Source organism: Agelaius tricolor, unplaced genomic scaffold (genome assembly GCF_023055355.1).
Source record: "Agelaius tricolor isolate 1412-34295 unplaced genomic scaffold, bAgeTri1.0.p SCAF_13, whole genome shotgun sequence".
NCBI classification, from domain to species: domain Eukaryota; kingdom Metazoa; phylum Chordata; class Aves; order Passeriformes; family Icteridae; genus Agelaius; species Agelaius tricolor.
The window spans coordinates 17903760-17927731 of record NW_027269273.1 but is presented as its reverse complement, the minus strand read 5'-3'; the positions used below and the strand labels follow the sequence as shown (position 1 = coordinate 17927731).

The 23972-nt window shown below is 58.8% G+C and overlaps 2 protein-coding genes across 4 annotated transcripts in view; one reads left to right on the top strand and one right to left on the bottom strand.

Moving 5' to 3' along the window:
- PSD (pleckstrin and Sec7 domain containing) overlaps positions 1–12869 on the top strand; it is a 42445-nt gene extending 29576 nt beyond the window's left edge. For both annotated transcript variants that reach the window (XM_071439000.1, XM_071438999.1), the window contains exons 11-17: positions 6530–6573; positions 7785–7963; positions 8721–8791; positions 9348–9505; positions 9827–9971; positions 10585–10728; positions 10983–12869. In XM_071439000.1, the coding sequence (XP_071295101.1) occupies positions 6530–6573; positions 7785–7963; positions 8721–8791; positions 9348–9505; positions 9827–9971; positions 10585–10728; positions 10983–11222 (981 nt within the window). In that variant the 3' untranslated portion in view covers positions 11223–12869. The remainder of the gene's footprint in view (positions 1–6529; positions 6574–7784; positions 7964–8720; positions 8792–9347; positions 9506–9826; positions 9972–10584; positions 10729–10982) is intronic.
- A 172-nt stretch (positions 12870–13041) lies between these two features.
- NFKB2 (nuclear factor kappa B subunit 2) lies at positions 13042–23830 on the bottom strand. 2 transcript variants are annotated; one of them, XM_071439001.1, is made up of 24 exons: positions 23732–23830; positions 20757–20940; positions 19703–19747; positions 19289–19367; positions 18776–18816; positions 18578–18676; positions 18194–18345; positions 17486–17592; positions 17181–17339; positions 16989–17093; positions 16760–16845; positions 16496–16634; positions 16298–16417; positions 16017–16202; positions 15709–15850; positions 15457–15571; positions 15048–15255; positions 14789–14958; positions 14532–14634; positions 14189–14418; positions 13926–13995; positions 13637–13809; positions 13444–13555; positions 13042–13347 (listed from the first exon to the last, which is right to left on the bottom strand). In XM_071439001.1, the coding sequence occupies exons 2-24, from the start codon at positions 20799–20801 to the stop codon at positions 13232–13234; spliced, it is 2802 nt and encodes a 933-aa protein (XP_071295102.1). In that variant the 5' UTR covers positions 20802–20940; positions 23732–23830; the 3' UTR covers positions 13042–13231. The 2 variants fall into 2 exon arrangements, with proteins under 2 accessions (XP_071295102.1, XP_071295103.1); XM_071439002.1 differs by lacking the exons at positions 20757–20940; positions 23732–23830 and adding an exon at positions 20553–20668.
- Between the last annotated feature and the right edge of the window lie 142 nt (positions 23831–23972).

Below are 23972 nucleotides of genomic sequence, written 5' to 3'. Positions count from 1 at the left end.
TTGTGCTACACTGGCTGGCAGAAACAACAGTAGGGCCAAATTGGGCCCCATTTCTCACCAGCACTGCTTAGCAATTGCAGAAGTGAGCCAAATCTGTGCTGCCTGCCAGCCTAGGAGCCCAGAGCACGTCACAGATGTTAATGAATTAAGCCTGACAATGCAGTCGGGTCCTCGGGGGAGGAAGGTAGGATGGGCCCCCACCTTCCAGCTTGGAGGCACAACAGCAGGGCTCAGACGCTCAGAGTGCTGGGTAAGTGATTAGCAATGTGGGAAGAAAGCCCTAGCTCCCACCTCTCAGCTATAATCACAGGAACGCTTGCTCAGTCTAATCCCCTGGGCTATTTTTTTTTTTTTTTTTGCCTGTTTCCCTTGGGAACAATGGGCTGCCCTGCCTCTGTCTCCCATGGCTCCCCCGGGCTTCAGGGGCAGCCCAGTACATCTAATGTGCCAGACATACATGCCCCTTCCCTCACAAGTTGTGTCAAATGATCACTATGCCAAACAGTTAGGACAGACTGGAAAATTTCCCCTCTCCACTGGCTGCATCTCCTGCTCAGTCAAGCCTTACTAAATTACGTATCGATCCTTGTGCTTTCTGCAAGGATGCCCAGCTCTCTGCTTCTTCACAGGAGCAACTGCCTGAAGCATCTTTGTCCTGCCCATAACCAGCTGGGTGACTGTAGATACTGCTGTTTCCTGCTGACCTGGGAGGGACAGGCAAGAGGCTTAAGTGTGGGGTGGGCACAGTAGATGGAAAGCCTGAGCACATCTCCACTGGGCCCATCTCCTAAAGGTTTTGTAGGTCCCTGGTGTGGGCTGAGCTGCAGCAGCAGCTCTGAAGCCTGCCCAGCCGGAACCGAGTGAAGGTGCCACCTGGCCCCTGGAACCCCGGAGTTACCACCGCGGTCCCACCAGGAAGGCACAGCCACCTGCTCCCACTCTCCGCGGAAAGGAGGCAGGGACGGCGAGGCGGTGCACCGGAGGCTGCTCGGGCAACTCGTGCGGCATCACCATTAGGGATGCAGTCCCCCGGGCGGGATGCCCACCGCCGGGCCGCCATTGGCTGCGGCGGGCGGGGCGGGGCGGCCCCGCCTCTGCCGGGAGCCGCCGCCGAGCCCGGCCCGGCCCGGCCCGGCCCCGCTTCAACAGGCGGCGGCGGCGGCGGCAGAGCGGCCGCGGCAGGCAGGGCAGGGCACGGCAGGGCAGGGCAGGGCCGCCGGGCTCCGCGCCGGGCACCCCGCCGCCCCCCCCCGCCGGCGGCAGGATGATCGGCGTCAACAGCATCAACAGCAGCGCGGGGCGCATGCGGTCCCGCTCCATGTGCTCGGTGCGCTACGGGCGCAACTACCGCGGCGTGGAGACCTTCTGCTACGGCTGGCCCCAGCGCTCCCGCACCCTCAAGCCGGTGCTCTACACCGACCTGGTGGTCAGCCGCATCCAGAGCCGCCGTAAGAAGAAGCCGGTAAGCGGCGGGTCGGGGGAGCGGGAAGCGCCGCGGGGGGATGCTCAGCGCCCGGCGCCCCGGCGGCGACATGGGCGGGTGAACATGCCCGGACAGTCGCCGTCCCGCCCGCTGCAAGAGCCTCAGCCCTGGTACGGATGTAGCGAACAGCAGCCCCATCTCCGTCTCCTGCCTGCTTTCTGCGGAGCCGGGTCTCCACCATGCCCCCTCTGCCCGAGGGTCCCCGTCCCCAAGCCTGGATTTCTCCCCCCTGCCATCCCACCCCGATCACGGGAGTGGCGGGAGCGCGGCAAGACCTGGGTGACATTGCGCCGCTTACAGTGGTCTGGCAGCAGTGCCTGCTCGAAAACATCGCTGCGAGAGGAATCCAGGACAGAGCGGTACCGCTGGGACCTGCCCTACGGCTTAGCATAAGTGACAGGCTCTGCGGGCTCTGTGCCAAGGGCTGCTCTGCGCCGTGCCCTGGCCAGCCCAGCCAGGGCAGACTGGCACCCACCTGAGCGTCAGGGAGAGCCGCAAGGCAAGGCGGAGGGGTAACGCCGCAGCCCCGGCTCCCAGCCGAGCAGAGTTTGAGAGGAAGGAGTGGCTGGACAAAAAAGGGCTTTTTACTGCCAGGAGCTTGCTCGCTGGGAGCCGTCATCCGTTTGGAGGTGTTAGGCTGGTGCGCATCGGTCCTCGGTGGGAAGAAGCGAACAGGCTGTCTCTGGGCGGGTCGTGCCTCGGTCGGGTGCCTGCCTCGGGTGTAGTAGCGGGAGAAGAACGTTCACCAGCCCCCTCCTCGCAGGCAGGCTGGGGCAGAGCAGACAGAGTTACCCCAGAGCTACTCGGGCTGCCCCGGTGGCCAAAAGCAGCCCGGCGGGGCCATCGGGGCCGTGCCAAGCCGCGGTGCTGTCATAGCGCAGTACGGTCTGGGGGCAGCATTAAGTTGTGACGCACTCGGATGGAAACATGCAGTTGGGAGACGCTCGGTCGCTGCTTCCCGCGCTGTGGGGCTGCTCTGGGAAGGAAGGGTCTGCTGTCCTAAGGGTGATAGTTGCCTGGGCAAGGAGTGACTTAAATATTTTGAAAGAGGCTGATGCAGCTTACAATGTTACTGAGTCAAAAGTGTGGGGCCGGGATGGGTAGCTGTCATCTGCTGCCACCCATGACTGCAGCAGGGTGGAAGGTGATGCACAGGACATTTGTCCCCGTGACAGCCCCTTCTACGGGAAAAAAAGTCTGTCCCCAAGTCAGTCTGCTCTGTGTGCACACAGGAACCCCTCTGCAGCAGAGAGGGGGCAGGGAGGAACGTGATGGTGTATGCAGTAGGGCTGGTATGTGCCAGGTGATGAGTTGTTCTTGAGCATGGGTTGTGCATGCTGTGGAGGTGTGGGGTGGGGTGGGGGAGACCTGTCAAGATGAATTAGAGACCCAGCATAGGTACAGTTCTGTCGGACATACAGCTCTGATCTGACCCTACTGTTTGGATCAGTGCAGCTGGGACATCTGCTTGCCTGGGGGACCTCACAGAGCTTTGTGGCTGGGTGTAGCAAAGATATTTTGCTAAGATAAAGTTGGGGACAGCCAGCAATTGAGCTTTCATATTTAAATGCTGTCAGTCAGAGAGAGAGGTAGAAGGACTGCAGGAAGGGTGCTTGGTGGCTGTGAAGTCTGTCTTGAATGTCGTGAACCCCTGGCTGGTCACAGGGCTGACAAAGAGGAAGGGGAGTCTTGATACGCACCTTGCTGCATGAAGAGCTGAGCACTGTGTTTAGCAGAGGAACTAGCAGACTGGAAAGGGGTTGTGTCCATAAGAGTTATGATGCAAAAAGAAGCACCCCAGAAAGGGTTAAAACCCTCATCTGGATGCTGAAATTCCTGCCTCAACCTTCATTTGTTACTTGAGTGCTGGGCTAAGCCCTCAGTGCAGCCCCATGCCAAAGTTGTGTTCAGGCCAGCTTGTTGCTCAGCTCCACAGACCATTGCTGGATCTTGCCTCTGATCTGGTCTGATCTGAGCTGAGGAGCTGAAGGTGGGTGTCTTCTCCCTACCCTGCTTACATAGGCTGTCCCCAGCATGGCTGGGCTAGAACATCAGAGCCACCTGCCTCTTGCCAGTGCAGCCCCTCAACTGTCCTTGAGACATTCGGTAGAGCAGGACACACAGACAGCCTCTCAGCCTGCTTTTTGGAGGGAAAGCACCAAAGAAAGATGTTGATTCAGTTAGAAATCCCACTGGGACAGTACATTCCTGGTCTAGGGCAGAGCTGGCTGATTGGCCTGGCATGCTGCAACAGTGAGCTCATAACCCAGCGATGGCAAAAAACCCCAAACCATGCTTGGGGTCATCATCTATAGTGGCATGTGGCCAGTGCCCAGCTTTCTCTTGGGGAGTACTTGCAAGCTCAGAGATGCCAAAGAATTGCTGTACTTTCAGCCCAAGGGAAATGAACCCATGGAGCAAAGAGAGTCTGGAGAGAGGGACCTGCTGAGTGATGAATCTGGTGTCTGTGGTCTCTGCTGACGTGGTTGTGAGTTGGGCTTCAGGAACCTGCGTCACCTACGCTTCCCCAGCAGAAACAATCTATGCACCAGAGTTTTGTGGGCTGATGGGCAGTGGCTCTGCTGCAGGACCAGAGCAGCAGGGTGGGCTTTGTGGCTGGAATGCATCTCCTCAGCTAGGACTTGGGCTGAGTCCACCAGCTTTGTACCTGAGATTGGTTTTGGCTGGGGCTGGTGTTTAGCCAAGCAAAATTTTGGCAGGTTTTAAGTGTAGATGTAAAGCTTCATGATGTCTTCTCAATTGCACAGTTTTCCTGTTTGCCTCTCACTGTCCCCTTGCACGAGAGTGTTGAGCAGCCCCTGCTTCCCATCTCTGAGGTGGTACTTGGCAGCTCCTGCTGGTAATGGGCTTGGGGGGATGCTCTCAGGGCTTGTAGCAGGGCAGCTGGAGCCTTTTGAAGCCATAAGGCAGTTCAGCCTTTGAAGTGTTCAGCCAGAGTCCCAGGGCCCAGGTTTTTGTAACACAGTATTCTGCCAGGCTGTTATCCAGCACTGTGCCATCCCAAATTACTCCTCGAGCATCTTCTATTGGCTCATTCATTCATCAGCAGCAATCCTTCTGCAAGCCCTGCACGGGGCTGGGGTCTTCTCCAGCCCTCCAAAATCCCTGCTCAGCTGGCTCATATCTCCCTTCCTTGGGGCAGGGAGCTGACACTTCTATGTATCACCAATGAGCCAGATGGAAGCCAAGCCACGTGTGCCATTCTGCCCGCTCTTTCTGAGGTGCTTTTCTGCTGTTTCCAGTGCCCACTACTCTGTGCCATTTTTTTTAATCTCCTTTTCGTGCCTGTTGGTTCTCAGTATTTTTCAGCTGCATCCCTGGCAGTAAGATCCCTTCTGTTTCCCATAGTGACTCCTTATTATCTACATTGCTCTGAGATCCTGCTTATCCCCTTGCTCTGCTCCCAGATTATGTTCTGCAGGGCTTTGGATTGCTTTTTTCCTCCCAGATTCTTCTCTGAGTCTCTTTGCTCCACTGGCTGCCTTGCTGCCAGCCCACTGGTTGGTACCTCCTGCTCACAAGTTAGCATCCTGCCCCTCTGGCACTGGGACTGCATGAATGGGTCTGGGATCAAATCTTCTCTCAGGCTCTGGGGCCATTACCTCTTTATGGGTCTCCTGTCTTCCCAGGAGAGAACTGAACCCTACTTTCTGCCTGCTAGATTGAGACGATGCTTTCCTCCTCTGAGAAACAAGCTGGTGCTATGCCAGCATTTCCCAACGGGAAAGTGTGGAAGGAGCTGGGTTCCTGCTCCATCCTGGCTGCTGCGCCTCCTGGGAGTGATGGATGTCCCTACCCCAGACACCACTGGGGCCTGTCTGCTGGCCAGCATTCCCGGGCCCCTGCACGCCTCCAGCTGCACTTTCTCAGCCACCAGCAAGATTTCTCAGCAGCAGTCTCCGGCCCAGTGATGGATGTTGACAGCTGCATGAACAGCCTGTGCGAAACTCGATTATTTTCCTTCAAGGATGATGCCTTCCAGCTTTTGCTTTGAAGGCCTCTGTGAGCTCTGTATTGAAACCCTCTCTGGAGCCTCCCTGACTGCAGAGCTGTGCTGAGCACTGCTGGCTTGCACCCAGCTCAAACTGGACAAACACTTGGGAGTGGGGCCCTGGAGTATCCTGCTGCAGGCAGGCTTAGCTTGTTCCTGTGCAGCAATACAGACAGCTGACCCTGCCTTGCTCAGATGGGTGTTGTTTGGGTCTCCGAAGAGGGAGAAGCGTTTGGAAGTGCTGGGGAGGGAGTAGAGGCAGGCCACAGCCACTCCAAGCTCCTGCCTTGACCAGCCAAGAGGACAAGGTCTTCTGAGGGCCTTGTGAAGGACAGCATGCTAAGGTCTCTGCCGGTGCAGGGCCAGCAGTGCTAAAGTCTCTCACAAAGTGTGCTCCTGTAGGAGCAGTGCATTGCCAGGGAGTGCTGGGTGCTTCCATGAGCTGGTCTCTGCCAGCCCAGGGTGGGTGGCTGACTGCAGTGTAGTTGTTGGCTGTGGTCTCTTGTGGCATGCAGTTTCTGGAGGCCCTGGAGCAGGCTGATGTTCCACTGAGTGGGGTAAAGGCATGCACTAATGAAGTCTGTCCCAAAAACTTGCTCTACTTGGGCTCAGGCCTCCTAAAGGATGTCATTTTTGCCAGGCTGGAACACCTTGGAATAAATAGGAAGAAACAGCTCTCCCAAGCACTTGGGAATGTTAGGTATGTCTCACTATTATGCTGCTAACACTGTGGCACTGTCACGGGCAGGTAGAGACAAAGGGTAGGAGAGGCCAAAATGCCAGGGCTATCCCCAGCATTTCTTTGGGGTGGGGGGGTTTGCAGATCCTGTGGTGCCCAGGATGAGGTGTCTGTAACCTTAAATGAAGGTCAACTGGCTAGCCTAGCCGGGACAGATCTGCACTGGAACAAACTGACATGGGGTTACCTTAACCTCCAGAGTCCCTGAGCCAGTCTGACGTGCCTCCTCTGTTCCCTGGAGCAGACCCCCAGCCTGGCACCCCTGTCCTGCTGACCCCCACTCTTCTCTCTGCAGGCGCTCTACGGCTCCATCAAGAATGAGAAGCTGCAGTGGGCCATGTAAGTACCTCTGCAGGGGATGCTGCTGTGTGGCACTGGGTGGGCAGGGAATCCACCTAACCCCAGAGGCTGCACACACCATGATGCTGCAAGGCAGCTGCCCCTGTGAGGATGAGGGAAGGAGAGGGAGCTTAGGATGGGCTGGGGTGCAGCCAAGGTACCCCGGGCTGCCCTCAGCACTGCCATGGGGCCCCTTCTCCAGCGTGCTGGGAGAAAGCCACCTGAGGTTGGCTTCTTGCAGCTTCGGCCTGGGTTTGTGCCTTGGTGCCAGAGTGGGAACAGACAGGCTCTGGAGGTGCTGTGGCTGTGCCGGGGCCCCACAGGGTGCCTGCACCCTCGCCCACAGCTGCCATCTCCAGCAGCAGGAGCGGCAGCGCCTGCGCTGCAGGGATTAATCAGCCCGGTGCTACCCAGCGCTGAGCGATGCACTCGACCGCTGCCATGGCGACGCCGGCAGATGCTGAGGGGTTTAATTAGCAGCGAGCGGCTGAGGGAGTGGGGAGGCAGCAGCTCTGGGCTCCCACATCTTCCTGCGGACGGGGGAGTGGCACCGGTGCAGCCATAGTGAGGGCCTGTGACCCGGGGGGAGCGGGCTGCCTACACCCTGCCCACACCTGACCCTGCCCTTGGATGGCACTGCCCAAGGCCTTCCTGCCAGTCTCCCTGCACCCCTTTTCCTCTGGCTCTGGGCCCTCTAGTCTGGCTGCCACCCTTAAAACGTGGAGAACAGAGCCTGGGTCTCTCCTTGCGGGGGCAATCCATTCTGTACCCTCCTTCCTACCACCTGGAGACCTGTGAGCCTGTATGCCATGGGCTGGGGGGCTGTGGTAGTGCCAAGCCTTGGGGTATTGCTCCTGCATCACTCCTGGCTCATCAGCCTGGCTAGCCTCTGTTGCACTCTTGCCCAAAAAAAGGCTTCTCACTCGCTGGGGCAGGCAGGGGTCCCACCCTGAATCAGCAGCAAAAGCCCAATGCCTTGTCTTTCAAGGGACCAGGCAGCACCTCAGCTATCTAGAGAGACAGGGGCACACGGGCATGGCTAGGTTTGGGATGCTCACCAGTGCTGATGGAAGACTGCTCATCCTGGCCTGCTGCTGCTGGCTTCCCTTTCAGAAGCCAGGCCTAAAAGTGGCACTGACCAGGGGGGAACTTGGTATTTGTTGTCCCCAGAAGGGTAACAAACTCTTTCCCGACCCAAATCTGATTGGCAGAGATGAAGAGGAGCTGAGAAAGTCCCTCTCAGAGCTGGCAGATCCCAACCCAAAGTCCATCAAGCGCATCAGCAGCTGCAGTAACCCCTTTCTGGACTTTTCCCAGGACGCCAGCATTGCCACTTACAAGCACGGGCTGTTAGTCCGCAAGATCCACGCTGATCCCGACTGCAAGAAAAGTAGGTGCCTGGAGAGCCCATGGGGGCCCTTGGAGCAAGAGGGCACCAGTGAACTCCAGAACTGAATGGGAAGCAGGGTGGGAGTCACTATGTGATGTCCATCTGTAGCTTTATGCCAGCCTCCAGCATCAGTGCCCTGTCTGTCTGGCTGTGCCAGGCATAATTCAGCCCTCAGGCTGGGGAGCTGGAAAGCCTCTCCCTGCTCACAGCACAGGGAAAGGGGCAGGCAGGGTGGTGGGGTGGGGTCTCTGGGGGTTGCAACCCTGCCACAGGATTGTGTGGATGAAGGGAAGAATCCTGTGTTGTGATAGACAAGTCACACAGCAGGCTGCAGCTGGTTGGGCATTGCCAGGCACGTTCACTGTATTCCCCATAAAATCCCTCCTAAGCCCTGGCCATCTAATGCTGCCTAGAAGTGATTAGATGCAGCTGCCCTTCAAAGCCAGCATTACCTGGCAGGCGGCACTGCCTTGTCCCCTTGCCCGAGCACGGAGGCAGTGGTGGAGCTGAGTGCAAGCAGCGAGATGGGAGCACAGCGCTGGCCCCGGGAGGCAGCGGGGCCCCCCTGCCAGCAGCACCATCTGCCAGCCACGTGCTGCACGGGCTCAGGTGCGCAGGGACAGCCCTGGCGTGCTGCCCGTCCCGGGGGTGGGTGACGTGCGTCGTGGCAGGGCTGGCTGGAGGAGGGTGGGGGGTGGCTTTTCCCCCCTGCTCGATTCTGACACTGATGTCTGAGCTGCTCTCTCCTCCCTGGCAGCACCCCGAGGGAAGCGCGGCTGGAAGCCCTTCCACGCCATCCTGAAGGGAATGATTCTCTACCTGCAGAAGGTAGGCAGCATGCCACCCACACCAGGGACAGGATTGTCCCCCGTCCAGAGAGACAGCAATGAGAGAGGACCTGCAGCACACAGCATTGCAAAGCCTTGCCTAAGCAGACTCGGCACCCTCTATGCCTGAGCTGTTGCTTGGGGACCTGGTGGCACCCCCGTTTCCAGGGTGCTTGGGTACAGCTTGGGCAGTGAAAGGTGCTGCTAACTGAGAGCGCTGCGTGCAGGGGGCTTGGCTGGGAGGAGAAGGGCACCAGGGTCTTTCCCCTGAGTGGAGGGTTGGGCTGCACATCCCAGTTCCCTGCAAGCACACACATGGGAAACTGGGGGCAGTGGGGAACAGCTCCCGGTGCTGTTGCCAAGCCAATGTGCCTGGGTTGTGTAGCTTCTCTCCAGGGGTGTAGCATGAGCTGGAAGCAGAATCTGCAGCTGCCTGGTGAAGGGTGATCTCCAAGCCCTGCCACAGCCAGAACTAGTCTGCAGTTCCTGAAACCTCAGAGCTGACTCATGGTGGGGTGCATCCCTGAGCTGGCTCTGAAACACCCCATGATTTGCAGGAGGAGTATAAGCCAGGGAAGGCACTGGCAGAAGAGGAACTGAAGAATGCTATTAGCATCCACCATTCGCTTGCCACACGGGCATCTGACTACAGCAAGCGACCCAATGTCTTCTACCTCAGGACAGCTGACTGGAGGGTCTTCCTTTTCCAAGCACAGTGAGTCCTTCAGGATCCCTGGCTGGGCCCCACGCTGGGGCACAGGAGCTCCCCTGACTTGAGTCTAGGGTGGGATAGGGCTTAGGGCCACCTTGTTCTCTCCTGTCCTGGCCCTTTCTGGAAGGAGAGAGACCTGGTGTCAGTGCTGAGCTTTGCCCAGCTCCTCTTTTTCCTATGCTGCTGAGCTCAGGTTGGCTGTGGGTAGAGTCCCAGGTGCCATGGCTGGCCAGGGCCAGGCCTGGGGGACTCAGACCTTGTCTGTGGAGCAGATCCCTGTCTTTGATGGAGATAGCCCATGTGTATTTTGGCCTTTTTTCTCAGGAACCCCGAACAGATGCACTCTTGGATCACGCGCATCAATGTGGTGGCAGCCATGTTCTCTGCGCCCCCCTTCCCCGCAGCCATCGGCTCCCAGAAGAAGTTCAGCCGCCCGCTGCTGCCCAGCTCCTGCACCAGGCTGTCTCAGGTGGGCCACAGTCTGTCTGTCTCTGGGGGCAATGTTGAGCCTGGGACAGAGCCCTGGATCTGCCAGTGGCACATTCCCCTGTGGGGGGATCTGTGTGGCGCCGTGCACCCAGCTGCCTCCCCAGTGAGGTGAAGGGCCAAGGGGGAGACAGAGAAGAGGGGTACAGAGACTGGGGGCAGACAGTGAGGTCTTGTTCCTTGCAGTGGGGCTGGAGTCAGGTGATGGCCAGACCATGGAGGAAAAAGTGGTCCCACATCACGGCTTGCAAGGTCCTGCCAGGGACCTTGAAAGGCAACAGACTGGGGGGATTAGCTGGGACTCGTGCATACCAGGGCAGTTATTCATAGAGCAGAAAGGATTTAAAAAAAACACCAGCCTAGTTTCAGAGGGATTAAATTCTGCTTTAAGACTGCAGTCAGCCCTCCTATGAGGTGAGAGCAGATTGCCCCCAAGAGCCTGTGATTTTGCCTGTCATTAAAAAAAAAATCCAACCCAGCAGCAGCAGCTGAGATCCTGGCTGTTTCTAGAAGGGGAAAAACCTGTTCTGTCCCTGGCCATCTCACACTACCAGGGGGACAGAGCAGGGCACTGACATGGTGCCACCCTTCCCCAGGAGGAGCAGGTGAAGAACCATGAGACCAAGTTCAAGACAATGTCAGCAGAGCTGCTGGAGCATCGTTCCTCACTGCCCGAGAAGAAGGTGAAAGGCAAGGAATATGAGGAGCTAAAGCAGAAGGAAGAGTACCTGGAATTTGAGGTAAGCTGGAAGATGTCCCTCTCTGCCCTCAGGCCCTCTGCCCCTACCTGTTTGGCCATCCTCAGTGATGGGACCAACCCATCCCATCAGCTGAATTACACTGCCACTGCCATGGTCTAGGACCATGAGTATTCCTCTGCCCCGGGATGCTGGCTGGGTTGGAGGGACCATGAGCATCCCTCCCTGCAGGGATGCTGGCCATAGGACAGTACCCAGCTTGCCAACCTCTGTCTCTGCTGCACTGTGCTCCTCAGAAATCCCGCTATGGCACCTATGCCATGCTGCTGCGGGCCAAGCTGAAGGCTGGCTCCGAGGACCTGGCAGCATTTGAGTCCACCCTCTTTGACACAGTGGGTGGGGAGGATGATGGCCTGAAAAAGTCCCGCTCCAGCCCCTCACTCAACGCAGAGCCCTCCAGCACGACCACCAAGGTGAAGCGCAACGTCTCAGAGCGCAGCGGCCGCCAGCCCCCTGGCCACCCCCACAAGTCCTAAGTGTGGGGTCTCAGCTGCCTGCACTGCAGCTCTGTTCCTGTTCCCCCGGCACGGGGGTGGAGGCCGTGTGCCTGCCGAGACCCTGCATGTGTCCGTCTGTCCGCTGCACGAGCTGGAGGGGGCGACAGCCCTTCTGCAGCCGCCAGCACCAGCCATGCAGGGCCATGGCCCCTCCACCGGAGACAGTGGCAGAGCAGGATGGTCCCCAGTCCTTGCCTGCAGGAGCTGCCTGGCCCCTTCAGACTTGTTCCTGCCCCTCCTTGTCCTGCACTTGGCTGCAGGACCTACTCTTGCTGCCCTGGGGAGAGGGAGCAACTGAAACCTACCCGCTGGGCTCAATTCTTCAATGGCTTAAAAAAAAAAAGACAAACGCAGCAAAACAAAGCCAGCGGCTGCTTCTCCAGCTCCATTGTGCCATGGGGGTAGATGGGAGGAGGCCAGCCCTAGATTGTCCCCTCTCCTAGGGCTGGTGGCCAGGGAAGCCAGGGCAACAGCACCTGGTCACCTGGTCACCTCAGTCACCTCTGCACCCTCCCCGCTTTCTTACAACTTTTGAACAGTTTTTGTGATACAGTTTTGCACTTTTTAGTACCAGATCAAGCTGACCACAAGGAAGGATTTTTTGGGGGGCTACTTTTGATGCTTTTTGGGAACTGTTTAAAAAAAACAAAACTACAAACCCAGCCATATCTTGTAGGCAGCGCACTCTGAGGGAAAGAGGTTTTTAAAAGGACTCAGGGGGCGATCCAGCTCCCCACGCCCTCGCCCTACAGCAAGCTGAGCGTGGGCTACTGTGTGTACTGCTGCTGCCTGCTCCCCAGCTCCACTTCAGCACCAGCAACCCTTTGGGGAGACAGCCCTGTGGCTGCCAGTTCCAAGGAGGCAGCCTTGAGATGGCAGCACCCATTGTTGCACATGTGGCTGCATGGGAGGCTGATGCACCGGTGCTTCATGACCCCCATTTTCCACCACCCACTGCTGGCAGCTTGGACTGGCCCTGTTTGCAGAGGCTGGGTGTGAGCATCGTACCCAGGGCACAGTGGGCAGCAGCGTTCAGGTACTTGCTGTGGAGTGGTGACCCCTGGAGCCAGGGTTGATAATGGGGGGTCCCCCTGCCCTATGGGTCCAGTACAGGCTGGAGCCAGCTTCTCTTCCCATCTCTTTTCCAATGCATGACTGGGGCCTCAGAGGCTACCAGCAAAGCCTGGTCTGTAGTGCTGCAGTTCTCATGCTGCAGCAGCACTGGTGCAGCCCTGTCCTCAGCAACAGGCCCCTTCCTTGCCAAGGTGAGGGGCAAGCTGGGGCAGCCCTCACCACTCCAGAGTGGGATGAAGGATGCTTGTCTAGAGCAAGGTGCAAGTGATGGAGCACAGCTGCAGGATTGTCCAAAAAGGGGTCCAGGCACACTGAAGGGCTGTGACCAGGGGCTGGCACACACGCAGTTCTCAGCCACCTGGGACCTGGCTGGTTTCAGCACTGACTTTGCGAATGTGTCAAAACTTTTTATTCTGCTCTTTTGAGTCTATTGCAAAAAAAAAATTAAAAAAAAAAATCCACCCTTGCCCCACGTGGCTTGGGGGGTGGTGGGGAAAAAAAACGTTTGTACAGCTTCTTCTCTCAGTTACTGAAGTAAAACTCGCTCTTCAATTCTTGGTTGCGCTGTTTTTCTTCCCCATGGCTGGGGACAGCCCCAGCACCAAGGGATGCTGAGGAGGGGCTGGCAGCTGTCTCCTCACTGCCAGACTTCAGACCCAGGTAGGGTTCAGGGGGGTTAGCACCCAGCTCACTGCTGGGGCTGGAGAGAGGGAGGGCAAAGAACTCCAATGGAACTTGTGTCCTTTTATTCAGAAGAAAAAAACATTAAATAAGAGCAGAGAGGGGCAGGAGCCAGCTGCATCCCATCCCCCTGAGTCCAGGCAGCCGGACCCCTAGTCGAGAAGGCACTTGTGTGGGTAAGGCAGAGGGCAGTGCAGCTTCCTGTGTGGTCATAGGGGCTGCTGGATGGCTCCTCAGTGCACCTGTGGCTGCTGGCTGGGGGGCAGCTCACCTCCCGGCTTCAGGGCTAGTGTGGGCGCCTGCTCCTCCTCCACCGACTCACTGCCGTAGGCACTGTCTTCCTTCAGCTCTGCAAAGCAATCCCCAGGTGCTCTTAGTGATGGGGCAACAGAAGGGGCAGCAGAGACACCCCCTGTCCACCAGCCCCACACCTCACTCTCTGTACCTGTGCTTTGCAGCTTCTCCAGTGCCTCGGTTTTGTGGAGCATCCTCACAGCATTGTGGAGCCCCATGGAGTCCAGGGCCTCCAGCAGTCCCCCCAGGCTGCCACCTGCCAGCTGCAGAGCAGAGAGAGAGCACTGAGTAGGGCTGATGGCCAGACAGGCAGGGGGACAGAGGCACCCCACCCAGGCACTGACCTCGTAGCTGCGCAGGAGGCTGGCACTGGGCGAGGGCGTGTCCTTGTAGGTCTCCACGAGGCTGCACAGCCCCAGGCGCTTGGCCAGCTCAATCCAGTCTGACCCACTGCAGTCCCGGTTCAGCAGCTGCTCCAGCCCCTGCAGTGCCTCACTGTCCAGTGACAGGACCTTCCCTGTGTGAAAGAGGTGCCCCCATTACAGGCTGCCCATCCTTGCTGCTGGGAGGGTGTTACCTTGCCTAGGTGTGGTGCTTCTGAGTCAGGGGGTGGGGCACAGAGGGGCTGCTCACCTGGCTGGGGGGCAGTGGGCAGCTCTGCCTTGGGCCCCTGCTGGGAGGCCTGCAGCAGGATCTCCCGCACCTGCAGACAGACATGGATGTCAATCTTCCAAAGCACTGCCCAGATCCCCCATTGCCCCCTCACACCTTGGATCTCTGCAGGACATGGAGGAGTACAGGCATCCTCACAGGAGCATCTCCTGGAACTCTGCTCCATCCATGCCGTGGCCTGCACAGAAACTTTCCCAGAGAGTTTGTCCCACTGTGCCACACACCTTCTGGCTCCGAGTCAGGTCCAGGGACGTGTGGCAGCGGCGCTGCCTGTGCCCTGCCTGCCAGTGCCCCTGTGTGGAGAGCTTGGAGCTGGTGCTGTGCTCTGAAGCCAGGGCTGGCTCCCCCAGATCCATGGCCAGCTCCTGCTCCTCAGGGTCAGTGTCTGCGTCGCTACTGGCCTCTGACGAGGATAGGCTCATGGGCTCATCATTCTCACACAAAACATCTGCCCCTGTCGGGAAAGGTTGGCATGAGCCAGGCCCACGGGTCTGACCTTGTGCCTGGCACCACCCAGTACAGGCAGCCAGAGCTATGGAGAGGGAAAGAGGAAGGGCAGTGCCTTACCAGCTTTAAGGAGCAGTTTGGTGAGGGTGGGAGAGCCCAGGCCAGCAGCCAAGTGCAGGGGGGTGTTCCCGGCAAAATCCCGGCTGTTGATGTCTGCTCCCAGCTAAGAAAGGTGTGAGACCATGAGGATGGGCTGCCTGGGCACTGCTCCTCCTACACCCCAAGGCCACAGGGGAGCCCCCACTTCTGCCAGGAGCCTGTAGGAGGCTGCACCCCAACCCTGTCCCACAGCCACCACTACACCAGCCACTCCATACCTTCTTCACCAGGTGGGTGGCCATGTTCAGGTTCTCCATCTCCACAGCCAGGTGCAGTGGGGTCCTCCCACTTTGCCTCTCCACTGCATTCACATCTGCTCCTGTCCTGACCAGCAGGTCCAGGCAAGCCAAACTCTTTTCCTTCACAGCCAAATGCACAGGCAGGAGGCCTGCAAGATGGGGATAGGCTCAGCAGCCTTCTGGCCAAGCTCATGATGGCACACCGGGGTTCTGCCCATCACCCCTGAGCCACACTCACCACGGAAACTGGGCAGGTGGAGCAGATAAGGGGTAGCTGGGCCCACGTGAGCCAGCAGTGTCCTCAGCACCTCTTCATTGCCAGTCTGGAGTGCCAGGTGCAGCAGGGAATTGCCATAGCGGTCCAGCAAGGTTGGGTCGGCGCGGGCTTGCAGCAGGAGCTGGACCACTTGGGGCTGCTTGGTGATGACTGCCAGATGCAGTGGCGTCTGCAGGACAGCAGCACATCCTCAGCAGCGCTCACAAGAGGAGCCAAGTCCTGCACCACCATTCTCTCCAGTAGCTGCAACTTGTTCAGATCTGCAGCCTCCCCTTAGCAGGAGCAGCTACAGGAGCCCCCAGGGCTGGAAAATAGGAGTGAGGAACTACTCCCAGGTAGAGGAGAACTGGCTGTTTTGAAAAACATGTACCTGTTGCAGGTTATTGGAGATGTTGATGATCTGCTGGCTGGGGATGCTAACAATGATGTCGATCAGCTGCTTGATCACAGATGTCTGTTCATGGATGATAGCGAGGTGCAAAGGCCTGTAGAGAGAGTGGGATGGCCCCTAGCTCAGCTCCATGCTTCTCCAGGTACTCCCTGCTGCCCTCAGAGCCCCCGTAACAGCTCTGACAGACAACAAGACCACCATGCTCTCCCTTCAAACCCCTTGTGTGCTCACGTGTCTCCGTTCTCATCCTGTGACGCGGCCAGGTGCCTCTGGACTGCCAGCAGCATGCGGGGGTCGGCGGTGACCGAGTAATCAAGCAGGGCATGGGCATTGCGACGGGCTAACGCCAGCATCCACAGCTGGCACAGCTGGGCTGGGGGGCAAAGCAGGATGTCACTCACCTCCAGGGCAGCAGCCCCATCCACCCTTCTGCATCCACCTGGTATGGAGAGCAGTAAACAACCCCAAAAGGTCCCCCATCCATGCCTCCCCTCCTGTGCAATGTGCCCCAGCCCTCCCTCAAGCTCAGCTCCTCCTACCGTGCTTCTGCAGCTCCTTGCAGTACGTGCTCTCTTCTGCAGGTGCCTGCCTGTCACTCTCAGGCCCCTCTGCCTCAGGGCCCTTCATCTGCACACCCCCCTGGTAGCTCCCCACTGGGTGGGTGCCGGGCGAGTAGATGCTGTTGTAGGTCAGCCCAGAGGAGTATGGGAAGCTGAGGTTCCCACCTGTGGGGCAAGGCAGAGGATGGGTGAGCAGAAGGGGCTCCCAGGCCAGACCTCAGCCATCTGAGAGAGGAGGAGGAAGAGGCATCGCCACTCACCTCCTCCAGAGCCAAAGCCCCCGGCCCCTCCGCCGGCCCCCCCCATGTGCGAGCCACCGCCAAAGTGCTGAGGAAACTGAGGCAGGACTTTCTTGCGCTTCCTCTCCACTTCTTCCTTATCTGTGGGGAGAGAGGGGCAGTAGGGTGAGAGGCAGCCCCAGCAGCAGCGGACATGCAGCCTGCCTGGGTGGTGCTCACCTTCCACCACTGGGTAGTAGGTGAACTGCTTGGAGTCACTCACGTCGCCTCCCCGCTTCCGCTTCAGCTGCAGGAAGACGGTGACAGGACGGTCGATCTTGGGCTTGTGGTAGGGGGGTGTGCGGAAGACAATGGCATACTGTGGGCAGGACATGATGGACATGAGGTTCTGCTCATCCCTGAAGCTGGGGACAGGGCTGCCTCACCCCACAAGGCAGTCATCTGCCTTGAAGCAGAGCAGGACACTCCCCACCTCCCCTGTACCTGCTTGTGCACATCTGTAGGAGAAAAGTCCCCGAAGGCCTGCCAGCCGTTCTCATCATCCTCGTAGAAACGCACCTCAATGTCATCTGGAGAGAGAAGTGGCACTGGCACCACCTGTCTCCTTGCCCCAAAGAGGCTCCAAGGACAAAGACTCCCGACCACCCAGGGGGCCCGGATCTCTCCTGCTAAAGCCCCTCCAGGTGGTTTCAAATTAAGAGAATGGCCTTACCTTTCTGAACTTTATCACACAGCAAGTAGACTTCGTCTCCTCCCCGCACGGAGCCTGCTGTCTTATCCATCCGTGAGATCTTCAGGTTGGAAGCTCCGGGGGACTCTGCACATCAAGAGGCATTGGGAGTCTTGTGCAGAAGTCCTTACCCCCTCCTGCCCCATCGCCTTCCTGGACTGGCCCCACACTCACTGCTGTCATGGATGGGATCTGAGATGACAGGCTGGAGAGCCAACGTGAAGTTGCCACTGCTGTCACGGAGGTAGGCAGTGAAGCGCAACCGCACAATGCTCAGGTCCATCACCTTCTTCAGCTCCTTTGCCTCCAGCTCGATCTCACGCAGCTCCACTTCTGCCAGGGCAGGGGGACAAACTGTCAGGCTATATGGGGGGACAGTGCTCCAGGTCCCCTTCCTACCCCCCAAGCCCCACGCTAAGCCCAGCCCCAGTTGTCAGCCCATGGTACCAAGGCCCACTGAGTCCCCAGGCTGCCCTCACCTGTCAGCAGACGGCTCCTGTTACGCATCTTCTGCTGCTTCAGCTTTTCCTTCATGATCTCCATCATATTCTTCTTGGTGACATGGAGCACACCCAGGTTGCTGAACCTGGAGAAGAGGGAACCTGCTGGGATCTGGGAGCATCAGGAGCAGCAAGCCCAAAGGGGCACATACTCCTGCAGCTGGGAAGGTCCTGAGCACAGAGCGGTGCCACTCAGACAGCAGGGAATCAGCATGTGTACAGCCAAAGAGGAGCAACTGCAGAGGAGAGAAAAGGAGCCCCAGAGAGTCTGGGCTCCCACAGGTGACAAGTCCAGAGGGCTGTCAAAGACAAGGACCAGGAGGACTGAAGGCCAGAGGGATGCAAATGGTATGAGCTGAGCCAGAGATGGATATGGTAAGAGCAACTGCAGCAGTGGCAGAATAACCCTGTGACTCAGGCTGACTTCAAAAGTCATCTGCAAAGCTGGGGAGCTGCAACCTCAAGGACAGAAGCTCAAAATAAGCAGCATATGTCAAAACCCAGAGACAGGCAAAATGCTCAGGGGACAGAGTTGTAACAATGAACTACACATTGCCTGACCTCATCCAGCAAACCCAGCTCCAGAGTGCACTAACCCCTATCTTCTCCCCATCTCAAAAGCTGCAGGCAGCACCCACAGCCACCTCACATAGGCAAGAGGCCGCCCTGGCTCCTCCTTGCACATACTGAGCAGTCATATCCTTGGGTCCCACGATTGTGACACAGTTGCCGGCCTCGTTGCACTGCTTGCCCACCAGACTGTGGGCATGTACACGGGGAGGGTCACTGTGCGTCACCAGGTCTACCTCGATCCGGGCCATCCCTGTGTAGTTACAGATCTGCAGGGAATAAGTAGATGGGGGTCAGGTACAATAAGCCAGGAGCCTGAAGGATTCTCTACAAATCCCTGTTATCCCTCCCCATGGCCACAGCCCTTCCTCTGTAGCTCTCCCATCTCTCCAGCACCAGGACACACACAAGAGCTTATTATAAATTTCCTGTCCTCCCTCGTGATGCTCAAGCACTACTGGCTGAGGACACTGCTCCATCCCCTCCCATGGCAGCGCTCACCTTGACAGTGGGATAGGTCTTGCGCCCCTTCTCGCTGGATGCTCCCGGCAGCCCCCCATGGGAAGGGCCCTCGCAGCCGTACCGAAATCGGAAACCCCGCTGTGGAGGCAGAGAGTGGATTAGCCAAGGGTGGCCAAAGCCTGATGCCATGAGAGCATGAGACAGTTACACCTGTCTTTAGCTGGGTGACATCCTTACCTGCTTTGGCTGCTCAATAATGACAAGGTAGGGACCTTCCACTGGAGGAGAGAAAGGAAAGGTACCAATGAGAAATAAGGGATAGCCAAGGTGCATGTTCTCACTAAGGATGCTGGAGATACAGGGACAGCACTGAAGGTGATGTGACCCCTGTCTGTCCCATGGGGGTCCTCAGAGCCCCCAAACCCTGTGCTGTCAGAGCCCAGCTGAGAACAGCAGTCAGAGTAGCAGGAAGAGGAGGGAAGGGCCAGAGGATGCTCTGCCACTTGGGAAACAGAGACCCCCAGGAGGTCACAGCCCAACCTGGCAGTCCCTGGTAGACTGAGCAGTACGGACAGATGGAAGAAGCCCCATCCTGGTGTCACGAGTCAGGGATTTCCAGCCAGCCCACAGTGGGGCCAGTAAGGACAAAGCCTGTGGTGCTTCTGGCAACTTAAAGGTGTGAGTCAACCTGCTGGGAAACTCCACTGCAGCTGGGGACCCCTGGAAGGGTGCAACCAGAGGGGCCCTTACCTGTCTCCATCAGCGGCTCCTTCTGCTCCATCATGTGGGAGCCAAAACTGAAGTCATCATAGTCAATCCCATCCAGGCACTAGGTGACGGGAGGGAAGGGGAGTGTGATGAGTGTGTTGGGCTGGAATCCCCCAGCTACCCTGGGCGGGCGATGGCAGTTCGGCACGGCACCCCGTTTGGGCAGGCACAGATCCCTGTCCCTCCCCGGGAAGAGAGGAGGGCAGGTGCAGACCCCTCAGTGCCCACCCCTGGAGGCTGACACAGACCCTCCCGCCTCCCACCCCGGAAGCATGCACGGACCCCCACCTCCCACCCCACCCGTGGGGTCGGGCACTGCCCCGTGCCCAGCTCCGGGGCCGGGACCAGGCAGGACACCCGCCCGGGCCGCTCCGATCCGATCCGTGCCGCACTCACGGGCTGGAACTGCTCGTCCATGTCGGCGCGGGGCCGGCCGCCGGCCTGCGGGGAGAGGGGGGGGGTTGAGAGGGGAGCGGGGCTGCAGGAAGGCACCGCCGCTCCGGAAAGTCCCTAGAAACCCCGCCGAGCCGGGAAATGACGGGACCGCGCGTCACCGCCCCGCCCCGCCCGCCGCGGCCGGGACACGGCCCGGGCCGGCCCGGGGCACGGCGCGGGGGCCGCGGGACGTGAGGGTCGGCCGGCACGGCCCGGAGCGCGGCTCTGCTCGGCCCGGCCGCTCCTGCGCCCGCCGGCGACCGCTCGGGGCAGCAGGACGGGCTGTCCCCTCCTCGCCTGGGAATTTCGGACTCGGAGCCCCGGGCGGGCTGGAAATCCCGGAGCACTCCCGCCCGCCTCCCCCGGGCGTTCTCGCTCGGGCGCTGCCTGGCAGCTCCGGGGCGCCAGATGTGCCGTGTTTTCCCCTCGGGACTACGGAGGGATTTGCCCCACGCCGTCCCCGGCCGCCTGTCCCGCTACGGGTGCCAGTCCCGCCGCGCTGCCATGAGCCCTTCCCCAGCCAGACCTGCGGTGCAGCATGGCCTTAGAAACCCCTGGGTTCCCCAAGATCCCCACCCCACATCATCCATCCTGCACAGGGATGTGTCTCCCACACCAGGATGTCGTCTCCAAGCCCCTATGGACTCAAACAGGAATCGCCCCGAAGTGCTGTCCCCGAGCCCACTGGCTCCCCCCTGGACAAGGGAGTCTCTCCAGGACTCTGCAGAGTCAGCAGCCCCTTGCCAGGCACCCAAAGCGGTGCTTTCCCTCTCCCCCGTTTCAACTTACACAGCAGCCCCTGCATCCTTACCCCGGAGGTGGCCAGAGAGAGGCATTCGCTATTCGTGTTCCCATTGCCTCCTTCCCACTGGCTTCAGAGTGGAAGGGGCAGCCCCAGAGCTCCCTGTGGGAGCATCTCCTACCACCCCAGCACGCAGCACTGGATGCTTCCTGCCGACCCCAGCAAGGCACTGCCAGCAGCAGAGGCCCACAACGCTCACACCCTCCTACTCACCGAGGAGGAAGAGGTTGGTCTCAGCAACCCGTTCAGCCCCAGCATGGCCACAGGGACTGCCAGTACCACACACAGGAGTTCCGCTGGGGCCAAGGTCTGCCTGACCACACAAAACCACCGGCGACTTCTAGCAAAGGGGCAGGATCAGGGGAGAGCCTACGGGCACGCTCCGCATTTCTTCTCACTAACCAATGAAAAGAAAAAAAAATCCCATATCTGACTCCACAATACCCTCATACTATGAATTTCTGAATCAGTCGTTGCTGCAGGTCTCACTCAGGGGATTTTGAGTGTGTGGGAGAAGAGGGGAAGGAAGGGGACTGTTCAATCCGTGCGTGACTCATATTCTTCAGAAGCTGAACAGAGCCTTTTCAAGGAGATTTTTCAGCCACTCAAGTCTTCCAAAGGGACTGTCCTGTGACCTCAAGCCTGAGGTTTTTCCCGGTTGGCCTGCCACCTAAGCACAGAGATGCATCCCAGGCAACTGTGCAGCCTGAGACGTGGGGTCTGTGGGACCTGCAAGTGCAAGGGAGGGTGCAAGGGAGGGTGCAAGGAGAAGGTAGAGATCCAGTACTGAAAAATGAGGTGGGGACCTTCCTCCTGTCATTCTGCAGGGGCTTCTGAAGGCCTAGGAACATGGACACAACCCCCTGGTGGTCTGTGGGAAGCAGCACAGACTGCCTGCTGTTCGGATCCCATTGATCACCCCATCTGGACAGCTTCAGCCTGCCACCACCAGTCACCCACCCCATCTGCTGGGCACCGATCTTCCAGAGAGGTGAACAAAGAGACAAACAACCTTCCTCAGTGGGCTGGGAACAGCCACCTACCCTACCCACTGAGCCTGGTGGGAGAGCCCAGGCCTGAAGCTGCTGGATAAGAGCAGACTGTGCCCTGGAATAGCACAACTCCCCTTCTCCAGTGGCATCAGCTCCATCTCCTCTTGAGGGTTTTCACAGCTCACTCACTGCTGCCCAGGACACTTCCACTTGTTGCAGCAAACAGCATGACTAAAGAACGTCACGAACTTCTACCTGTGTCTCCCCATCCCACACAGCTCTGGCTCTCTCTGGAGGTTGCCAGCCATATCCCTGCATCCTTGTGCAGTGTTTGCTGGAGGAAGCCCACCTTGCTTGCTGAGCAGAGATGGTGTCACCCCCTGCTTCCTTGTTCCTGGAAAAGCAACCTCAGGCAACCTCAGAGCTGCTCTCCAGGTGAAGTCCTGCCTCCTGTGCCAAGCAGCATGCCTTCCTGGCCTCCAGGACTGGGGTTTCCCCTAGGAGTGTAGCATATGCAGCTTTTATCCCCCACACATGCCAGAAAGGAATGCATCTCTCCTTTCTCCATTAGTAGCATTCCCTGTTCTGTCTTCCCAACACATCTGCCCCTGGATCATGGGCTTGAACTGCAGACCCCATTTACTTGGCTAATTCCTCCCCATCTTCACACACTCCTAGGGTTCAGGCAGGATTCTCTGGGCATTGCTGGGAATGGGGGAAAAGAGCAGCAATCCAGCTGCAAGGCACTGCCCAGAGCAGCATCAGCTCCCTGCCCTGGAGTGCAGCACTGCCACAGCACCCTTGCCAGATGGCACAGCCTCCCTGTGCCAGCCAGAGTGCTTCAATTAAGGGCTAGTCTTTGGCAAACAGTGCGAGTTAAAGCCAATCTTCCATGCCTGCAGCTCCTTGAACGTGACCTAGTAATGCAGGTGCTATTTTCTTTCCTCCCATGACAGTCGGCTGACTTGCAGAGCTGATGCCCTGCAGGCAGGAGGGAAACACACGTCAGCCTATCTGAGGCAGGAGTGTTTAGTAGCCATGGGAAAGGGTGCTCCAGAAATGCAGGAGGCAGCACAAGCACAGCCCTGCTCTGAACTGTGCTGGTGTACAGCTGACATGTTCCAGCCACTCAGCTGACTGCTCCCCTAACATACTCTTCCCTTTGCATTTTGATTTTCCTTGGGTCTGCTAACACCTGCAAACAACAGCCCTAAATACTTGGCCTTGCTTTCTGCAGAAATCCTGTGCTCTTCTCCATACCTTGAGACCCAGCAGCTACTGGCAAGAGGCTGCTGAGTCTCTCTCATATTGCATTCACAGTGACTTTGCTCTGAGACCCTTCCTGGAAACCAAGTCCTTGACCAGCAAGCATGGCAAAGAGAAATCCCCTCTTCCTGAAAGCTTTCTAAGCCTTCTCCTGACAGCCTGCCTCTGACCACTGAAGCCATTTGTGTATCTCTTCATAAAATGCCTTTACTCCCATTGTGGCTATCAAGTTGGTTTTGGCAAACCCCAACTACCCACTGATCTTCTGGTTTTCTCCTCTGAGGGCCTGTCAATCAGCTCCTCTGCTGCTATGAACGATTAACCCAGCTGTATGCCCTTAGAGAAGCCCTGCTAGCGTCAGCCCGGCGTTCGCTGTCTGTCACTCTCTCCAGTTTCCACTCTGCCCACAGTTCCACCACCGTGTTGGTGCTCACAGCTCCATTGGGGCTATGGCTTGCCGAGCCTGCGGGCACGGATCTGATTCCCCTCGGAGCGGGCAGCAGGCCAGCCCTGCTCCAGCGCAGGAGGGCTCAGGACATAAGAGGGAGAGCTGCAGGATGGGGAAGAACCCAATGGCAACATAGAAAATAGGGAACTTCCCACCGGCAGGGAAAAGGGTGTAACCGCCCGCGCTGGGACTGGCTGTCTCCTCTCCTCTCCAAGAGAACAAATGTCTCTCCAACCTGGATCTTCCCAACACCCCCACCCCAGCTGGCCGCATGGCCGGCCAGAGGCAACCCGGGGCCGGCTGGAGCGAGAGAGAGCCCAGGACCCTTCCGCTGGGACGGGCAGCCCAAGCACAGGAATGTTAAGCCTCGGGACCGCTCAGCTCCCTTTCCCTGGGAGCCGTTCTCCCGCTGGCGCGGGTAGCCCTGCCCGCCGCTGCTCGGGCGCGGCCCCCCGGCAGCCCCAGGACCCGCACCCGCTTACCTTCATCCCCGCCGCAGGCCGGCCGCCGCGCCCCGGCCGCGGTACCGGGAAAGTCCCGACCCGGCTCCGCCTCCCGGGGCTTCCCGGACCCGGCTCCGCCCGGCGGAGACAGCGGGAGGGCGGGCCCGGGGACCCCCGAAGGGACGGGCAACTCCAGGCTGCTGCATCCCGGCGACATCGCCTATCCGTGGCACTCGGGTCAGGGAACCGAGCCCCGGGCTCTTGGCTGTCCCCCGAGGGG